This window comes from Rhinolophus sinicus, linkage group LG12, assembly GCF_036562045.2.
Source record: "Rhinolophus sinicus isolate RSC01 linkage group LG12, ASM3656204v1, whole genome shotgun sequence".
Classification (NCBI taxonomy): Eukaryota; Metazoa; Chordata; class Mammalia; order Chiroptera; family Rhinolophidae; genus Rhinolophus; species Rhinolophus sinicus.
Window position 1 is genome coordinate 46,035,203 of NC_133761.1, and position 22,224 is coordinate 46,057,426.

At 33.3% G+C, this 22,224-nt stretch overlaps 1 protein-coding gene across 5 annotated transcripts in view; it reads right to left on the reverse strand.

The window, feature by feature from the left end:
• The window catches only part of ARID4B (AT-rich interaction domain 4B), a 120,134-nt gene that overhangs the window by 42,058 nt on the left and 55,852 nt on the right, over positions 1-22,224 (reverse strand). For all 5 annotated transcript variants that reach the window (XM_019746993.2, XM_074316713.1, XM_019746991.2 and 2 more), the window contains exons 7-12: positions 17,729-17,820; positions 10,028-10,166; positions 6,460-6,539; positions 4,757-4,833; positions 3,701-3,855; positions 598-670 (exon numbers count right to left, since the gene is read on the reverse strand). In XM_019746993.2, the coding sequence (XP_019602552.2) occupies positions 598-670; positions 3,701-3,855; positions 4,757-4,833; positions 6,460-6,539; positions 10,028-10,166; positions 17,729-17,820 (616 nt within the window). The remainder of the gene's footprint in view (positions 1-597; positions 671-3,700; positions 3,856-4,756; positions 4,834-6,459; positions 6,540-10,027; positions 10,167-17,728; positions 17,821-22,224) is intronic.

Consider the following 22,224-nt stretch of genomic DNA (forward strand, 5'->3'; position numbering starts at 1 on the left):
CATCACTGTAAATGAAAGGTTAGCACTCATTTCTCTTTCCCCCAATCCTTGCATTTCTTTAATAACATTAGGCAGATTCAATAAGCTAAGCCAAGATTCACTTCAAGACTCTGTCACCTTTCTATTTCTGGCTCTCTATGGATGGGTTAACTCTCTTCTTAGTTCTATGTGGCTGGGTCATCTTAGAGTGTGGTTTCCTCTTTCTATTCTCAATCTCACAGACACACACACCCCTAGGCAAACCAAACTGATTTTGGAGAAGGAAGCCTTTTATTAGAGGCATTTATGTAGGTGCAAATACAATGTCACTATGATTCCATGCTGCTGCTATTCCCTTGTATGAGTTCTTTGGGGTCCCACAGCTGGATGGGTAGATACACAGGACAATATAAACATTTATGGAAGCATGGCCACGATATTCAAAATACTGTCAAATTCCTCTTTCCACCTCCTATGTGACAGAGCTAGGTGTTGGTGATACTGGCAACCAAAAAGATATACAGTGATATGAAACTAACTAAACAGAACTATTATTTTTAAAATATTAACTAAATGATAACCACAAAACTAATGCTGAATAAAAGAAAAAACACTCACCTCTATCCTCCATAAATTTGTACAACTGCTGAAGAAAATTCTCCCTTTCTTCTGGAAATGGTTCTATTTCTTCCTAATTTTAGTCACAGAAGAATAGAGTATTATTTTCCTCAGTTAAGCATTTTAACAACGCAAGCAGATTTCCTACCAACAGCAAAGACTAATACTAAAATATTTCAACGGCTTTTTAACAAATAAAAATTATTTCTTAATACTAAGCTGTTCAAAACTGGAAAAGTCTAGACATTTTATGCTTTATAGAAGAATATGTCCGAAAAGGTATCTCAATAATGACAACCGCAAATGTAAATTCTCATGTAAAAAACGAAACTAGCAAGATGGTTCATGAACTTTTTACTGGATAATAGATTCTTTAAGTCAGGTTCTCAGGCTCAAGAAGACCTACTCTCACTTGTATGCAAATGGGTCAGGGTTTAACATCAAAACTGACTCTATTATTGCTCCTCCAGGAACTATACAAGAGTGGGTACCATTAGCTGTAACTACAAGTATCCTTCCTTACACAGAGCCCCACTGTATAGGACTTAAGCTTATAAAAGCAGTAAATGTGGGGAACGAGCTTAATCTACAATACCTGAAGATTCAGACTTAGGTAAATCTTCAAGTACTAAAATAGTTCGCTGACTTATCAACTCCAGGGGAGGGACTATCTTCGCGCTGCTGTGGCCAGGGTTGTGGCAGTAGGGAGTGGGCCTGAAGCAACCTGCTAGGAGCAGAGTCGTAGGTGAGACTGAGGAACTCATCTATTCAGTGACTATCATCCATGCAAGAAACATTTAATGAGCAACAGTAAGTGTAGGCGCTGTGTTAGGTGCTGAACCAAATGAAAGAAAACTAAGTCACGGAGCCTGCCTTTACAGAACACAATTAGGAGTAACTGCAGAGAAAGTGACTCCAAATATACACCGAGGCTTTCCAGTAACTCCAGCTGAGGCAAATGTACGAATACTTCTAATAGGAAACGTCAGAAGCATACTTGTCAACTTACAGTCTACATAAATCATTTTAATTTTAAAAATCATGTGTCTAATGCCATTGTTTGAATGCGATTTGCCCTTTTAAAAGCTGGCAGAGCAGAGAAGGCAAGTTATAAACAAAAACCCAGGTTGATAAACTATTAGGTTTGCTACTGTAGCTGGGCAGAGACGAATAAATGACAATTATTAATTTGCTTATGGTAAATCTGTATTTCTCAATTTAAACATGGTCCACGTACACTGGGTTTTGGTAAGATAGTCAGATGTAAGTCTGAGTAAATTTATTTTCAAGATATTATCTTAAATGTCCCCATGGTACAGTATCTGACTTTCATAAACTGCCAAATTTCTTCCTGTTGCAAAATTTTAAGTGAAGTTTATGTTTAACATAAGAAAATATTTAAAAACTGGAAACCAGATTTGCTTTTACAAAAACATTTGGAAAACACAAATCCAAGCAACAAAAGTTTGGTAACTGACATTTATATTAATCATCTGTTGCATGTTACAAACTATGACAGACACTATGAGTGTGAAAACCAGTAAGACCATATCTGTACCTTTGAGGAGCTTACAGATTAATAGGGGAGAAAACAGACATAAATAAATGTATGTATTTGAACACTAACACACACACACACACACACGTACAAGGAACAGTAGTTCAGACTGACCAATGGAGTGATTAACTTTCCTGAGGTGAGAAATGTGATGGTTCACAGAAGGTTTCCCTTTACAACAGTGACAAGTAGGGTTTGAAAACTGAACAGAAAAGTGTGCCAGGTTGAGTAGGGGTGGGAAGGGAAGGGCACTGCAGGCAGAGGTACTGGTATGTGTAAAGCTATGTAGAAGCAAGGTGTGTAATTTGATATTGCTATAGCATAAAGTTCCAAGTGGGAGGCCAAAGCAAAAAAGGTGACGGGGGAAAAAGGCAGGGGTAGACTACAAGTGAAGTTTGACCTTTAGAGTGATGATAACCCACTGAGGAGGTTTTAAGCAAGGGACTGGTTTCTCCTTTTAGCATTTTAAATAGAAGTCAGTGGGGGCGAAGACTGAAGCCAAGGACTCTTTTACACTACACATTGTCATTACTGATCACTGTATCATAAAACGTAACTCAAACAATCCTATTTCATTAATAGTTGTTTACTACAGTTAAATGGCAGAATTTCATAACAATATATGACATATTGACATTAACTTAGTATCCTGAAAACATTAAATGCAATTCACTCCATGATCAAACATAGTAGCCTTCACTCTCTATACCTCTCACCCAATTACTTTTATGAAGTTGTTCAACAAATCAGTAAAGAGTACAGTGGTACAATGTCACCAATAATATCATAGACATCTTTTCTTGGTACTTGTCACTGCTAGACCTAAAGTACCAGCTACAATAAAATCTAAAACTTCAGCTTCCTGATCCATATAAATTCAACAAATGATATATTCTATGCTCGTTTAGGTATGTCAATAAAATATGTAGCTGTAAACGTTGTATGAGGCAACAGCTGTCTACATGATGGTGAATAGTAGTTTTGCTTCGTTAGGTGGGTATTTCCTTAATTATCTGATAAACCAAAAGCACAGCAAGATTAAGAAACATTTGTGAGGTTACGGGGATAACTATACTTAATATTTTTCATTTCACAAGACCATATTTTAAGGTAAGAAAGAAAACTACTTGATTATGTTGAATATCACAAATACAATTTTATTACTAAATATTTTTTTATTAGTTTCCGGCGTAAAAAACATAGTGATTAGACATTTACATACCTCACAAGTGATAACTGCAATAAGTCTATTACCCATCTAATACTTATACTTGTACATAGTCATTACAATATTATTGACTATTCCCTGTGTCATACTTTATATCCCAGTGCCTTTTTTTGATCAGTTGACATTCCATATTATATTAGTTTCAGCTGTACAGCATAGTAGACATTTATGTAATTTATGAAGTGATCTCCCAATAAGAACAAAATATTTTAATAGTAAAAATATTTGTGATTAATGACTTTATACCAAATCCTAACTCACAAAGGAAACCCAACTGTAATTTTTAAATTTGAAAGGCATCAACTGCTTTTACTTACCTCTTCTTCACTGCTGTTGTCCTCCTTTTCTTTTTCATCATCTTCCTCCTCCTCCTCTTCCTCTGCTTCACTGCTAGAGCTATCTTCTTTCAATTCAGTCTTCCAGTTAGCAGGGATAGTTCTACTTTTGTGAAATTCAAGTGCCTGGTCAAAGGCTGGAAAGAGAGCATAAAGTATGGGAACTGGGGAAATAAGACAACTGATTTGTCTAAAAATATTAGACAAGATAAATGAAAACTACTGTGCTAATACTGTTAATACTGCTGGCATTTGCGGTGTGCCAGGCACAGTGCTAACTGCAACACTCTAAAGCATTGGGCACCCATTTTAGAGATGCCAGATGCTACCAATGGAAAGTGATTTAGGTTCAAAAAACTACAAGAGAAAAGCACTTCTCTTAAACAAACATTAAGCATGTCTAGTAAAAACTTTAAGACAGGTAAATCTTTAATCGTTTATCCAACAAATAGTATTATATACCAGGCAGAAAGCCATTGCAATGAACATACAATACCTGAAAGTATACTATAAATATGTTCTCTACATCTCTAGTTAAACCTGAATTATATTATCAATTAGCTTCAATTAAAATTACCTAGACAGTTATTCTCACTTTACGATAAATGGAAATAAATTTGTTATGATTTTTAACCAGTTTATATAGCATACTATTGGATTTGATGAATATAGGCAAGGAGAAAATAAACAGCTATTTACAATGTCAAAAATCAAGTAAGGAATGAAATTATAGCACATTCCTCAATAAAATGTAACTATTGTTATATTATGAAAAATGAAAATCAAGATTAATTTGATTCCTATTTCTACCATCCTCAGGAACTAACATTTTATTTAGAATGCAAAAGCTATACTATAATAGCTGAGGTTATAGTTCTTTCCCCCTTTTAAATTTCTGCCACTGTTAACAAGATAAAAAAAGAAAGAGGTAACCTATTATAACATAGGATACATTGGTTTACAAAAGTCAAAGTCAAAAGAAACCAAGCATAACTTTAAAGACAACTTAAAAAAAAATTATTCCAATATTACCCTTACCTTGTTTTAATACAGCATCAGGCTTTGGTGCAGTGTCACTAGTAATTTCATGGACATCCTTTCTTGGCACTGAAGTACTGTATTATTATTTTTTTAGTTTTAAAGAAAAAAAACACAAAAACAGAACAGAAATAATTTAAGAGTTTAATTATACCTAATGAAACCTAATGAAAATACTGGAGTATTGACATTTACAATGAAAGTGATTGTATACAGAGTAGCAAGTCCCAAATAAAATGCTAGGTAGGATGTTAAAATATGTAATCATCTACAAAAGGACCCCATCTTAAGGGATGTTATATAAACAGGGTATTCTCTAATATCAGGGTTCCTGGATAAAGCAATACTGAAAATACTGAAATATTAAAAATAATAATAAATAAAAATGTTTGAAGAGCAGAATGCATCAATCCAATAAAAAAGAAGTCAAACAGTAAGAATCTGCCATTATCTTGGAATAGTTTATAATATAAAAGCTCTTTTTGGAAAACTTTTAACTGGAGTTTAGGCTTACTAGCAAATATTCTAATATACAATTTAAGTTCTTTCATGGAACTCCCAATCATTAGGAGGGGTCAGATGCAAACAACTACAAGAAGTTCTGTCATATATGTCACATATATTTCCTATTTTACACTAATAAACCATTATTCAGCTTTTCTGCATTTGGTATGTGTCAAGCAATCAATAAGAACCTAAAAATTATTCCAAATACATTTTTCAGCTTGCCAACATTTTTAACTCTTTAAAAATTTCTAATATATATAAAAGTAGGTAGAATAGTGCAAACTCCCATGTATCCATCACCAACTACAATAATCATTAACTCGTAGTCACTGTTTCATTTATACCCCTACCTACTTGCTCCCATCCCAACTGATTATTTTGAAGCAAATCCCAGATATTATATGACTTGTGAAATTTCAATATGGAGCTTTAAAATTGTTTTTAAAAATATAATCATACCATTATCACACATTTAAATATTAACAAGTTCTTAATATCATCAAACCAGTATTCCATTTCAGTGTTAAATTTCTCTCATTATCTCAATTTTGTTAAACTGAGTTTCACAGACTGTTTTTAAAAAATCTCTTTTCAGAACTTGAAAACCCAGGCACCAATCTTAAACATGATGATCCTTTTAAGATATAGTCATCCAATAAAGCAAAATATAAAATCTATGGTTTTTCTAGTCACACAATTCTTAAAAAAAAAAAAATAGAAATTCATAACTAAGAAATTCCTACATGAAAACTCACTTTCTTACCATACCCATTTTAATCCTCGGACTACTGTGGAAGTCAAATGTTATACAACAGGTATCACTACAACCATTTAGACATAATTAAAAATATTAAAATATTCTAATTCGACATTTGTGAACAATAAATATTAACTAATATTATCAATCAAGTATTAGATATGGTAGATATATCAAATTTGCCTCAACAAATTACCATCTATTATACAAGTAAAACTGACAAATTAGACAGTACTGAGTCTAGTTTAGAAAAGACCAAAATGAACAAAGAAAGACATACTATAAGAAATACACTTAATATTATGAAAAGTGATCATACTTTGAAACATTCTGAATGATATAACGTACAATGGTAATGTCACTAGAAATAAAATTTTATCATTTACCACCCAAATTTGGAAAAACAGCATATTTTTCATACCAAGGGAATTATACTTACAATTTGCCGTCTTTGAAAGATCGAACAAGAATATTATCTTTTTTCACAGCAATTTCATCACTACAATCAGGACAAACCACCTTTAAAAAAAATGTGAAACTATTGTAACTAAAAGTACATGTATAGATAGTGACTTAAATATCAACTATTTAAATCCTTTTAAAAAGTAGTTTCAGCTTCGTTTAGAAACTAGTTTTAGTTTGAGGACAAACAGGTACATATACGTGTGGGAACACAGGCAGGTAATTTTAAATTTGTATCCGATTTCCTTCCAGCCCTCTATCACCCACACTGTTTCTAGGCTCAGGCATGGTACTGAAAGCAGAAGCATGGTTATGACTAGGCTAAAGCTGTGGACCATATCCTAGTCAGAAATGGAAGGCTGGAATAAAAGTGGGCAGGGGTGGAAAAAGAGGCAGAGCCAGGGCCTTGACAGAGGGTCTGCATCAAGCCTAAGAAGGACAGGACCCAAAATGGGATCAGGTATCAGAACTTAATCAGAGCAGTCTCCACCCTAAAAAAAGACAGAAATGAGGTTCTACTAGTATTTGCACTTAAATATATACTTTAACACATACTAAAATTTCTTCATAATACTACCTACTCTAAAAGCATTTTAAAGTTGGTACCTTCTAAGAGTGTGTATAAGATTTGTTACTAACATTAGGAGATTTATTTTATTTGAAATCGCCTCAGCTGTTATTTACAGTGAGGATAAAGCATGTCTTCCCAAAGATGGTGCTAATGCAAGACACCTATGAATTTTGATTATTTTTAATACCAAGACAGCCCACTATGTATACCAAGAACAAGTTAATAGTATAGTTACATTTTTAAATGAAAAATGGGCTAAATAAGTATGATAGGTCTGTTTTAAGGCTTATCTCATTAGCTCTGAAAAACGACCCGATGGGGTATAAAAGGCATGCATGTACTCTCACCACAGGTGAGAGGTGCTAGAAACAGGTTAGTTCTAATTCAGTCTCTCAGAAGTTAGTTCATTTTCCTAATTGTAAGTGCACTGCATTAAGCATTGCTGAAATGTTGGCATTCTCAAATAATTCACTAATGGAAATCTTTTACATGTATTAGCACCTAGGGAAACTCTCCTGTCATTTCAAAAAAGTACTGAGATAAATACTCATTGGTTCAATCATAGCTAGTCACTCTACACATAATAACTACGCCATCAGAGGAATGTGCCAGATGTTGGAGGACAGAGGCCAAAACAGTCACTGGAACAGACCTGACAAAAGATGTATGTGTGTGCACATGTGTACAGTATAGGGCTGAACTGTAAGCAGAGAAAACAGATTATGGGATGGGCCTGAGACAGCAAGTAGTGAAACCCATTCCAGGAAGCAAAAGGCCAGTGCGGCTGACATTCCTGCCTGGACTGAATAAGAGAAATAAGCAGGGTTCAGATTTTCCAGTCTTGTATGCCATGGTAATTCTTAGGACAAAATCTAAAATCTTTAAGGAAAGGGTCTGAAGCAGTATAATGTCAACACAGATTTATTGCCTTTTAAAAAATTACTTTGGCTGTTAACCCAGAGAAGGATAAGAGTTGAAAAGAGACTAAACTACTACAATCATGCAGGTGAGAGATGGTGACTTGACTGTAAAATAGTAGCAATGGCAAGTTAAAAGAATGAGAAATATTAGAGATCATCAAGGAAGTGGAGAGATGAGAACGATTACAGATTTCTGCCTCGTGCAAATGGTGTCAATCACTGTGAAAGGAAACAATGTGAGAAGGGCCAAGTTTGGGAACGGGGGAGAAGAGAATAAATGAACTTTTAGGCTTACGAAGTTTTGAGGTGGCTAAAGGACATCCAAATGGAGATACTGAATAGAGAGAGATGCCCAGGTCTGGAGCTCTGAATAGAGGTTTGAACTCAAAGACATAAACTTGGGAGTCAACAGCCTAAAGTCGGGGTCTAAAACTAAAAGCCTTATCCACCCTTTTGCTTTTGCTCATCAGCTTAGGTTTTTGAAAACCAGACACATGATAGCTCTGGCCAGTGCTGACAGTGGTGTGAGAGTAGTGGGTTCACTCTCCATTCTGACACAGGAACTACAAACCAAATTTTATCCTGTTCACCTGTGTATGTTATTTTCTTGGTCCCTAAGGCATTTCAGTTTATCACTCCAATGCTATAAAACGGGATGAAAATATACAGTGATGTATTCTGAACCCTGAACAACATTTAAAGCTTGGTTAGAGGAGCAACAGTAAAGGAAACTGCAAAGGAAGACCATGAATCATGGACACTAAACTTCCTCCACTTAAAATGAGGGTAAATAACCACTTGTTTTTCAGTCTCAATTAGGACTAAATGAGACTTCTTATGTTAACTTAGCACTGACTGGCCAGGGTAAATGCTCAATACATGTTTGATTATTTATAGTTTCTAGGAGCATGGGACTGTTTTCTCACATGATGACGTTACCAAAACACTTGTAAAATTTATTCAACTTACAAAAATTAATTTTAAAAATAGAAATGCAAATATTGATTATGTCAAGGTTGTTTGATTTAGAACACAATTTCACACTCTGGTTGATAAAAATTACTTATCACTGTCCAAAAGATCTCAATTTGGGGGGGAGGATAACATATATCAATAATTCTATTTTTAAAACATAGAAATGGTTGACTAAGCAGATTACTGATCTTTCAATATCATAAACCCTTAAATATTTTTCTCAGCATCAAAGAAACTATTTAGAAATTATGGTGAGAGAATCTTTAATTAATATTGAAAATATTAACAGTGAAAAAATTTAATGTTCCTGTTTTAAAAAAAGACACACAAAACTTTTTAAAACATATTAAAAAAAATTCTTACAAAAAATCTTAGTGCTTTAGGAAAAAAAAATGCTCACATACACTGACACTTAAGTTTTCAGCTTACCATTAACCCAAAGCTTGACAAGTTACTTAACTATTCTATTACTGTTTCCTTATCTCTAAATGAGGGTAAATAATTATGTCTACCCACCTCATAATCCTTATAAAGGTCTTAGCACAATCCTGCACATAACAGGCATCCAACAAAGGTATCATCAAGTATTTATGTTTATTAAAACAAATAATTACCCTCACTGGTTTTAATTATAATCACAAGAGTTGACGTTTATTGGGTACTTATTTTGTGCAAAACACTATTATGTTCACTGAAAAAAAAAAATCACAAATAGACATTATCTATAGACAATAGTAGAAAAGAAAGGTTCTGCTCTTCTTCTGCATCGTTTGCATGGTAGATTTAGGGGTTTTCAAAGTCTGCATCATGAATTTTCTACCCAAAATACAGAGAGCAGTATATGGAACTCCCATATACTTAGCCTCTAAAATTATCATGGTTTTGCCTTTCTTGGGTGACTTCAAGAGTTCTTTGTACTCAAAGACAATTTTGAAAGTAATCTTTATGTGAAATGAATGATGGGATGCCAAAACCACTTCCCCATTTTGTACCTATGAAAAGCACTAGTAAGAAAACCAATTTTTTTCTGTGAATTTATGAGGTTGAAAATTAAACTCTTTTATACTAAAGTTACTTACCAATGCAGGAAACCATAGTGTTTTCTTTTTATCCAAACTAACATAATCTACACATACAACTTTTCCTAGTAGCTCATCAATCTGTTTCCTATCATCCTCATCTTCATCACTGGAGGATGAAGAAGACTCTTCCTCTGGTCTAAGGAAAGAAAACAGTAAGATATTTCCATTGATCTTCACAAAGAATAAGCATACCAAGTTGAATATAGGTGTTCTAGAAATCTTATCTCATTTCTCTTATCTACAGAATGGCTAATTTTAAATTTCTAAAGAACAAAAAGGGTTATCACTAGAGAAAAACATATCATTTTCCTAAAAATTATTCAAGTTTATTTAGTGCTATTTTAAAAGATTAAGGGGAGGATCATAACAGAATAACACTGGTTCCCAAATTCTCAAAAAGCTGAAGACCCCATATTAAATATCCCAGTACTATATATACTAAAATATACTGGAACCTACTCTCAGATTAAAGGAGTTCTAGAGATAGTCATTTTACACTCTCAATATAAAGCTAATTTTGCAGATCTTTATTAACTGTGGGTCACAGTAGGGAGAGGAGACAATCTGATAAGAGATCAACACTGCTATCACTGCTATCTTCAGTATCAAATATATACAACCTAGGTATTCATAAAATTCATACTGTGGTTCTTTTGTATTATGTTAAAAATTTCTTCTAGTTACACTGTATATAGAACTAGTACATTAGAAAGACGTTAGGAAACAGAACTACCTAAAACCATCTATTTGATGTTAGAGGAAAGTATAGTAAAAACTAAAAAGGACAAAAGAAATACAAAACAAAAAATTCTATTCTGAATCTGGTTCTAAGAAAGCCCACAATCAGTGCTAAAGAAAATAAAGATTCTAACAACTGACTGCTCAAAATGCCCAGAATAGGACACTAAAAAATGTTTAATAAATAGACTTTAGTGTAAGTTCTTATTATAAAATAAAACAGAATAATGGCTAGTACTGATTATCAACAGGGATGAAAAGATTTTGAGATAGCTGGCAATGACCAAGTTCACTGCCAAAAAAAATGTAAACTGACAGGATATTTTAAAACTTTAAACATGATTTATCCATTTGGTTGACTGGATAAATCCAGTATATTCTATATTTGTCTTCATGCCTTTCCAAACGAATGACAGTATGTCACCCCTCTATATAGTCATACATAAATATAAAAAAAAACTTATTATAGTGATATTAAACAATTTAGAGTGATATGGGGAATATAACTATTTGATTTCAACAGTCAAATAACTTAAAAATTATTCCCTGGTAGAAACAAAGCAAATCTTCAAAGTTTGCTAGTGAGTAAAAACAATTGTACTTCAAATGGCACTTAAAGCAGTTTAACCCCTACTTAGAAAGTAGATAACAGGTAGCAGGAAACCCAACCTACCTTCATACTAGCAGAACATAAAACCTTACAAATAGCCACACAGCTTGGGACAGTAATGACAGACTTCACAAGTCTGATTTCTACTTGATTAGAGGAGCATCTCAAGGACAATGACTTTTATCTCTCCACTTTCTAATGATTGTAGAACACAACCAACCATAAAACCAAAATTACTGCTTTTTTAAAGCAGTCATAGAAGACTCTTATGTCATTATCATTGGTGAGAGAAAACCACAATGTCACAGATAATATATATCAAGTCTGTAAAACATTTCTGTCTGAGAAAACTGGGCTTTATTTGACTAACAAAGTCATCTGTATCTTTATAAAATTAGTAATTTCTTTCTTCAAATGTAACAATCGTGAAGACTTCAAACACGAGCAAGTTTTATTCAGACTCAGACACACACACACACACACACACACACACACACACACACAGTGCCCAAAAAAATGTATACACATTTTAAGAAAGGAAAAAACTGTATTAAAGTTGTAATACGCAATACATACCGACAACAAAAGATGAACACAAGTCATGTGTGTACATTTTTTTGGCACCTCCAATATATATATGCAAGCATGTATGTATATAAACTGGCAACATAAAACATCTATCCACCTTATATAGTACACGTCCTGATTCCACTCTAAAACCATTCCCCATTTACGGACTAGGTTCCTTTTCCTCCTCTCATCTTCAAGACTTTGGTCCAGCAATGCTTGCTTCTCTCCTGTATCAACTTTTCTGCCTCAGCTAGATTCACTCCCATCAGCATACTGTTATTTTTCCCATTTGAAAAAAAAAAAAATCCTGACCTCACTTTCTCCACTAGCTCCTACTTCCTCATTTCTCTACTCCCCTTTGCAGAGAACAGCCTGGCACACCCTACTTTCATCTCCTCTAAGTCTCTGTTCAAATGTCATCTCAATTAGGTTACCCTGACCATTTTATTCAAATTTACAACCTGGCCCTCCCAATCACCACCCACCTTACTCTTGTTATTTCCACAGCACTGACAAATCTATTATACTGTATAATATACTTGTTTCTTACATGTTTACTTTATTGTTCATCTTCCCCCATATGAGAAAACATAAGCTTTTAAGGCAGAGATTTTGTAAATGCCTATTTTATTCACTGATGTATCTTAAATACCTGAACAGTGCTTGGCACAGCGTACTTAATAAATATTTGTTGACTAAATAAATGAACTGAATAGATTATTTCTTTCTAGTGTGGTACTTCTGATTGTATTTCTCCTGAAATCACAAAATGTATACAATCAGTATAATTCATAAAACCAGTGTAAACGATACCCTTACACCTAAGTTCCTTTAACTCTTCTTTTAAGAGAAGCTGAGCCAGGAAACTGTTAACACAAAACAAGTACTCAATATATCGATAAACTGAAATAAAGAGCAAAGATAGACTGTTGCTTCTTTAGTGGCAAGGTATTTGTTTATAGAACCGTAACAAAATAATACCCTATCTCTTCTCTGTGAAGTAACATCTGATGATGCCAAACATGGCTAATTAATTACATGGAAACGTTTACCACAACAGACTAACACTAATCACTTAAAGCTGATCACACATCACTATTAATTTTAAATTAATTGTAAATCAAGTGAGAACTTTAGACAAGACATGTACCACAGTATAGCAAATTGATGAGATGCAAATGGAAAACTGACCCAGGAACTTCAGAGGCTCTATCTTTGAAATGCAATTCTTACTTAAATGATCCTTATTATTCCAGACAAGTAATTAACTAAGTTCCAAATTTTGTACAGTAAATTAAAAATCTGTGTTAGTATCAGAAAGACTGACAATTACAGTTTCTTAGAAGTATATGGAAATGTATACACTTACCAATAAAAGGGTTTTGGTTTAATTCCTCCCCCCACCCCAATTTTTATAAAGGAAACTAGAATCAAATTCTCACATCAAAATAAAGGAGCAAATAACAAAAAGATCTTCTAGAATTAGACAGTGAGGTTGGTTGCACAATTTTGTGAATACACTAAAAAACACTCAACACTTTCATGATATGTGAATGATATCTCAATAAAAAATTTTTTAAAGATCTGCAGACCTGTAAATACCAAGTCTAAATCACTAATTTATTGGGTAAATGTAGCAACATCATCGGGTAAAACCTGTACCTACAGATAATCCATAACAAGAATCCTTATAAGTCTTATTATGCTTTTCTTTTTCTGAAGAAAAGAAACAATAATAGCAAGTAAACTGCTTTCCTGCTGTAGCAGGTACACATATACCTTTGCCAGGTTATTGGAAAAAATTTGGGGAGGGAGGGAACCCAAATTATTTCTGTACCTCAAGCATTCTATTCTTTAGGCAGAATCAAACAAGACTTCTGCACACAATGGGTAAATTATAAGGGAAAACTCATCAAATTATACATTGAAAAAAAGGATCAATAACTTGCTTTAAAAATTAAGCTAGAGGATGATAATCATTAAAAAAGAAAATACTTGAAAGTATTTAGGATTAATTAAATAAAACTCAATTAAAGGAAGGTGTCAAAAATAATCAGTTTTGGAAAACCTGGGAGCAGATTACCAATATGTGGATTGACTGACGATTGACGGTGGTTAAAAGAAAACAAAGGAAGTGATATACTATTTAACAAGGGAGTCTGGAGGATCCTGGGAGGGATATTCTTATTTATCTTTGTACAAAAATAAATTTTAAATAGCCATCAGAGAACCATAATGAATTTTTTTTTTTCAGTTAAAAAATGAAAGCAGAAATAAAGGTCAGATACATGATCTTAAGACACAGGTCCAAAACTGCTGTAGAAAATCACTTTGAAGAAAGGGAAGAAAGAACTTTGAGGAAAGTGCAATTAAGAAGATGGGCACTTCACTGTGGTTCTTGCCTGGGTGCTTCAACAAGGCTTAAAGCTCCAAGCAAGAGCACTGTAGTATTTCTTGGCAGTGGGAATGGCCACCGTGGTGAGGGGGCAGATAAGCAAAACAAGCACCCCAAACGCTGGGCTTCATTTTCCTGCACTAGTAATCCTCACGCTTTTCCTGCCTTCAGACTCTGCACAGTACAACACAATCACAATAGCAAGCCTTCATTACACATATAAATTCTCAGCAAGAAAATGACTCACTCAGAATGTTTGCTAGACTCTTTACAAAGCAAAGATCAACTTGCTTAGTGACAACTGCATGTTTTATTCTCATATATTCAAGAAAGAGAGACCTCAGCTAAGAAACACAAGACTTTTTAACACATCATAATTTTTGGTCATTTTTGTAAATCAATCTATTTGATATTCAATAAATTACCTCATTTTATATTCCTTTTTACACTTTTGGATGACATTTGCAGAAAGATAAAATATGTCTAAATATGAGATGCAATTTTTTTCAAAATTAGAAAAAATTCTTGATAGATTCAAAAACCTTTTCCCATAATGTACATATAGTATAAAATGATATGGGAATGTTGTTTTAAAAAATATAGCCCCAAACAGTCCTACCTGTCCAGACTTAAAAACTAGTAAGCAGAATTCTTTTATACTCACATATAAATGAAATTATGTCACATGCCAGTAATTTCATGAAAATTTTTTCATTCAATACATGATGATATCTAGTACTTACACACTGCTTACCACATACACACTTTAAGGACATGAATTTTATCTTTGCAACAACTCCACGAGATAGGTAATATTATGATCTCAATTTTGTAGATGAGAAAATTAAGGCATGAGAAGACTAAGTGACCTGTACAATGTCACACAAAAGGAAGTAGCAAAGGCAGGATTCAAACCCAGGTTATCTGGTACCACTATTGTTCACACTCTTAACAACTAAGCCACATCATGGCTCTCAAGAGCTAGAGATGTGGAAATCTTCACTAATTAAATAATTTTACATTAAATACACTCCACCTCACTGTTCTGACATTATCAGTCATAGTTAATTAAGAGCTGACTATAGAACTACAGTCTACAGTCAGACTCTAATGATCAATGGTAGACAAAATTTTAAATTGAAGTCATTAATTTTCAAAGAGCTATCAAAAGATTTAACTTATAAGTGTTTCAGTGAATAATTTATGGCAACATAATAGCCCTCTGGAACAACTTAAAATATTATTAGATGATCAGAACAGAACTCTTTCACATTAATAACTCTTGCACATTTTTCTTAATTAAGTTTACTGGGGTGACATCGTACATTTTTCATTTATTTTTCTTTTTAACTAGAACACTCAAATTTTTTAATGACATACGTAGAAGAGTAAGTAATAGTTACTACCTGAGTATCCTAAAAGTAATCAAGTCACCAACCAGTTAAATCACAAGTGAAAGAAATCATTCACCTAGTAACTAAGGAAACATTTTCTAAAAGATTTAGAGAGAAAAAAATGCAGGGTCCAAATCATAAGCACAGTAGGAAAGTAAGTAATATTTAAATATTTTTTCAATGCAAGGATTAGTCTCTTTTTCCTCCCTCAAACAAAGCAGTATTTCTTTATCATTAAAACTAATTTGGAAAGTAACTGAAGTATTCTATCTAAAAAAAGAGTCAATCAACTGATTGGGAAATGGCCTATGAAGCACAGGGAGCTCAAGTCCTGGTCATTTCTTTCCTGTGTTCCTTGAATTAGTTACTTACTGTCTCTGAGGCCAATCTCCTCAATTTTTAATAGGGATAAAACTAACAGCTACCTTCATGGGTTTGCTGTAAGGCCTAAACTAAGTAATGTGAGAGAGAGAGAGCTTACCCAATTTCTACCTCCAGAGATCAGCCACAATTAGATTTAATACTACCTAGTTCTGTATATTGAATGAAAGCATTCGCTTAAAGTTTTCAATAATTCGACTAATATTTATTTTTTTAAATAGCTACTCTAACAATATTTGGGCTTAGCCACATTAAAATGTTTTAAATTTTACCAAAAATATTCAAAATTGTTTTAAAACAATCTCCAATAGAATAAATGAAAACTCCTCCTGCCCCATCTCTTCCAACTTTCTTCTGCTCCATGGAGGCAACTGTTTTTACCTCTTTCAGCTGTTTCTCTGATAGTTACTACCTTATCTTTAAATAATATTTTTATACTGGTATTTCTTTTTTATACATTTTAAACGTTTTTTGTTCTATTAACTTCCCATTGTTATAAGGCCATAACTTTTATATTTAAACCACCTCTCCACCCTCCATCCTACTAATATAGTTTTCCTTTCTTATATAATTTGTGGGGTTGGGGGGATTACTAAATGCCTTTGCTGTTTTTTTTCTCTATTTGTTGTCATCATATCTTTAACTCCCCGCAATGTCCCATTATAATCAAGACCTCCCTTCCTCCCTTTTAACAGACACTTCCAGTCAGTCCTCCATTTTGAGGTCTACTGATTACTAGCATCTACAGTTACCACTGAGAAGTTGGATGGCATTCTGCCTCTCAAACCTTAGCCATAAATTATTTTTCTTTCGGAAACTGTTTGAAGTTTCTTTATTTCTGATGACTTGAAAGACTGTTTCTTTATCTCTGATGACCTGAAATTTAATGACCCCTTGATCCTGTGATCCTTTTTAATTTAGAGCTTTTGGAGCCTAGGCACATTTCATTGAAAGGAGTTTGTTAAAAATGTAGACTCTGTGACACAACTGTAAGAAGACACAGGGAAATTAAAAGCATTAGGAAGGGAAAACACTTAATGATAGTAAGAGGTGAAATATTGTCTATGACATCAGATAAATGAAAAGAATTTATAAAGTTCAAAGGATAGAAAAATATGTCTGTTTTCAAAGAAAAGTGGGGAGACAAAATGGTTCACGTAAAATTGAAAGCATTTCTATGAGAACTGAAGAATGAGTGAGACAGTGACATGGAAAGGTGGCATTCGAGAAAAAAGGCAAGAATAAATGTACGATATCAGGAAAACAAAGGATATACTCAGAGAATATTGTAGTTCCAATCTGACTACAGCATCAAGATACATGTAGGGAAAAATGGGAAGTAGGGATGTATAGCTGTTCAGGTTGGCTGAACATGGAGAATCTCAAGCACCTGTGCTAAGGAGTCTGAAGCTATTATTAAATCTGAAATTACTATTAGATCCAGTTAGCATTTTGCAAATTACAATTTAAAATAAGTAACTTTTAAAACAATGCTAGAAGGAGAAATGAATTCAGGTTCAATTTAAAATTAGTAACTATTATTATAATAAAACAATACTAGAAGGAGAAATGAATTCAGGTTCAACTAACAGTTATGAAAATGGACTTACATATGATTAGATCTTCTTCCTCTATTTGTTTTCTTTCCTATGACTGGAGTGCCAAAATGTTCAGGGTTGGTGAGTGGGAGCTGGTCTAATGTCTGTGGGTAAGAACATAAACCCATCAAAAGTTATTACGTTGCAAGTTCCTTTTTCTTTTTAAACCAAATCAGTTAAAGAATATGCTTAGATTTTGAGATAAAATAACTTCTCCCAAAGAATACTAAAATACAACTTCTCTAAAGATAGAAAATTCTTGTTTCAAAGATATTAAAATAAAGATGATTCAGCCCATTACTGAAAACAAAAAGGTAAAAAGAAATTTAGCTAGTCTCTCTAGATGATTGCATTATCTATTTGAATGTTGACAGGCTTCTAACAATGATTAAAATACAAAACAAACACAACTCAGTGGAAACATAGATTTGAGAGCTAAGACACCTACCTACCTATATGTAAGGACCTAACTAACTCCTAGATTGGGGCCAATTGCTCAAATTTTTCTTTCCACATAAGGGAATATTAATTAACATATAAAGTTCTTCATTAGTAACAAACAAAATTAATTATCAGAATAAGCATCAACTGCCTGAAAAAAGACTTCATTCAAATAAGCTATATTATTACTTTGTAAACATTTCCCACATTAAACCTTTATTAAAGAAAATGTAAAAATTAATTATTCTACATTTAATATTTCATTTTCCCTTCCTTTTTAATCTGTGGCTCTAATACTGTGCTTAGTATGAAGATATCAATAAATGAATATTTCTTTCTTGTTATCAACTGACAATTCATGTCAACCCATTTGTCCCTAATACTGATTTCCAGGCAAGGAATTGGTTGATAGTTAAAAGTAAAATGAAGAAAAAGGGATTTTGGAATGATTCCCTTTGCTTTTCAATAGTTGATACTTTAAGTAGATTTTTCTTTCCATTATTTCCTGAAAAGGTCCGTATATCTAAAAAGTTAAGGTATCAACCTTAAAGATGCTATCCCAACTAACTTAATTCTCTGAGTATCAATTCTGATAATATTCCTACTTCTGCTGCATTTTTAAAGAGTTTTCCCTAGTTGCTATTCTTTTCACCCCTCTAATAAAACCTTTGCTATTACAGATAATTTCATAAACACTAGGGGAACAAAAAAATCCCAGGAAAACTGTCAGGATTGAAGTGAGGGTGAGAACCTACTTAGGATAAAGAACTCCTCAAAGGTACAAACCATGAAACAGTGCCCATCAACCTAGATTTAAAGATTAGATAGCTAAATACAAACTAATGCTAATATTTAAAAGGAAATTTTTAATTTTAAAATTGAGATAATTTTGTTGAGATGAACTAAAATGTGAAAAGGGGAAGCATATTAAGAATCTATTTTGCATAATTCATTAGAATATATGTAAACGCATTTAAGGTACACATATATCCAACAGCAAAGAATATGGAATAGGATAAGGAGACTAACCATAAAGCATTAAATAAAGAGTAATTCCTTTAAAAGATAGACAAAAATCAGAACTTTATGGAGCAAAACCTAATTTTTCAAACTTAGTTTGTAAATTGAGCATTTAAAAAATATTTGGAGGCAAAAGTTGGCCCAAATACAATAACATGCCAAACAGAAACTCTCTAGAAGTCACTTGTCATTAACTCCTAATTATGTTTCCCAAGGATGAAAATTTCAAAGTATTGTATTTGGTAAACAGGAAAAATAAATTAATATGGATTCACTTTCTGACAACCTAACAGAAGGATTAAATGCCCCTTCTCACTCCCCTAAAATTAAGGTTGCTCTCTCAAAAGCAGAGATTCCTATTATGTACTGTGATTTCTATTTTAAGCATCTGCTCATCATTTCACTTATTACAGAAAAAAAAAACAAAAATGCAGGATTTCTGAAGAGTTATCTAGGAATACCATATAGGAATTTTCAAATAAACCACAGTCTCTCCCCGGTATGTAATGGAGTAACAAAAAGAAGAAACAGTATTTCTGTCCCTGGTCAATCCACATCCAGGAAGGCAGGAGCACGTCTACCTCAAGTGATAGGCGAGGGCAGAATTTGTCTTGTCTTACACCTAAAGAGCAAAAAGCAGACACTCCTTGCTATATTACAGGCTCAAAGAAAATTCCATAGGCCTAGGGAAAACACGTCTATAGTCCTGTTACCTAAAACGGGATGCAAGAAATATGGAATTGGGATTTTTATGTAACCCTTCTTCAGAATTTTCAATCACAGGTAGTAAATGCACAGAGAGAATACCAGCTGATGAAACGACTTCTGGATAATATTCAAGTTGTGAATGCTCTGTAGAAATACCCTCACACCCCAACAACTAAGATGGTTACGGGTGAAACCAGTGATTTTAATGCTGAAATTCAAACTGAAGTACTATCGTGATGTTTTATGGAAATCTTGAATTTAAGTCTTTGTTTAGGTATGCAGCTTATTGGTGGGATTAGTGACCCTAAAAACTGCCAGTATGATGCGGCTTTTCTCTCAAAGGCCAAAGTTATCACTAATAATAACAATGCTGAGTAATCTTTCACAAAATTAAAATTGTTTTTGGAAAATCATAAATAAAGGGAAAGAATATATAGATGGTACATTAAATATACTCCTGGCCATGTCTTCCCAGAGCTTAATATACTTACAATTTAAAAATATTTTTAATTGCTTAATGCTTTTTCTCTTTCAATAGGTGGTAAGTAGCCCGAGGATAAATTCTGTTATCTACTTGGCTTTCCCTTGTGTCTCTGGTACCCAGTATAGCACCTAGCATATGGGATTGGGGAAAGGAAAAATATTCCAGCATTCCAATTACCCTCCAGGAAAACATAAAGTATAACGTGTATGACACACACAGTGAAACTGAGCCTCCTGCGAGGCAAGGAGACACGGAGCTACTTGCTCGTACTGCTTCAGCCTTTACACCACAACTGTCTTATGAACTATTCCAACTTAAAATTCTCTTGGAAAAATACAATTAGTATTTTAGATACTTCTCTGGATTAAGTAAGACACATGCCTTCACTTAACAGATAAAAAATCAAGTGTTCAAACCCCCTGTGTACTAGTATAACTGTACACGTTCTAAGGGAAATGAAATTATTTCTAAGAATTACCTAAACTCAGAATTCTGTTACTTCATCAGTGTAAGAAGCCAAATTCACTGCATTTGACCCAAAGCTGTATATATTTTCTATATTTAAACTTTCACAATCAATTCAACAAATATTTATGGAAGGTTTTTGTGTAGAAAACACTGCTAGGAAAAGGAGAGCCTATCAAGATGACAAAAACATAGCTATTCCCCAAAACAACTTAAAATCTCAGAGGGAAAATACACAACCAAAAAGACCATAAAATAAGAATGAGCGAAGTGCAAAAGCATCAAAGTAGAAAGAGATCAAATGTGGTTAGAGAGCTCAGGAAAGACATCACGAAGGAGGAAGCATTTCTAGTGGCCTGAAGAAGAGCAGGGCTTCTTCCATATGTTACTTCTATCTGACATTCAATTGAATACCAAGAAGAGATCTGCTCTGCCTGTTCATCCAGCGTAGTCTGGGTTGTAGATGGCTAAGGTCTTTGGCCAAAACACAAATAAGTACTAAAATACCATCAATGTGATATATCCAATATTTCACTGTCTTTACCTGCATTATTGAGTTCATGTAATATTACCTATCCATAATACATTTATACCATGTTGTGAGAGTTCATAAGATAATTCTACATATATCATCTCATTTGGTTCTTACAACAATGCTGTCAAGTAAAGCATTATTACTAGTTATTTTACTACTTCATAGTCTAACGCTAACAGATAAGTCTTCTGTTCAAGGTCTCCTGTTCATTTCTACTAAAATGTGACACACTGGATCGGTCTAACTAAGCATGTTTTTAGAATGTAACTGTAACATTTATATACAATACTAGTGGCAGTATAGTATTAAAACACAGGCTTGGGAGCCAAAAAGCCTTAGTTTGAACCAGCTTTGCAACTAATTGAGTTTTGGAAAATCACTTAATCTCCCTGTGCTTTAGCTTCATATATAAAATGGACATAATAACAGCACCAATATCATGTTTGTTAAAGATTAAATGGGTTAATATTAGTCCTAACTTAGAAACATGTTTGGTAAATAAGTGATAAATGTTTGTTAAATAAAAAATAAACTATGATTAAGATAATAAAGATGTTCACTTTCTTTAAACTAAGTTAATTTTTATTCAAGGGGAAAAGTCTACAAATATAGATCTTTCATAAATATTACTTGTGGTCAATATAGTATATAGAATGCTGAATGATATGCTTAGAAACCATCAAATGTGGGTTTCGAAAATATTAAAACAGGAAATATGACTTCTTCCTTATCCTTTTTCTTAAAGGAATTGTAATTAACAGGTATTTTGTACATTCGACAGCAGTCAAATCAAACCCTACTGTAAAGACTTATACTAACTTGTAATTGTTAAAATACACTTTGGCTTTATTTTCC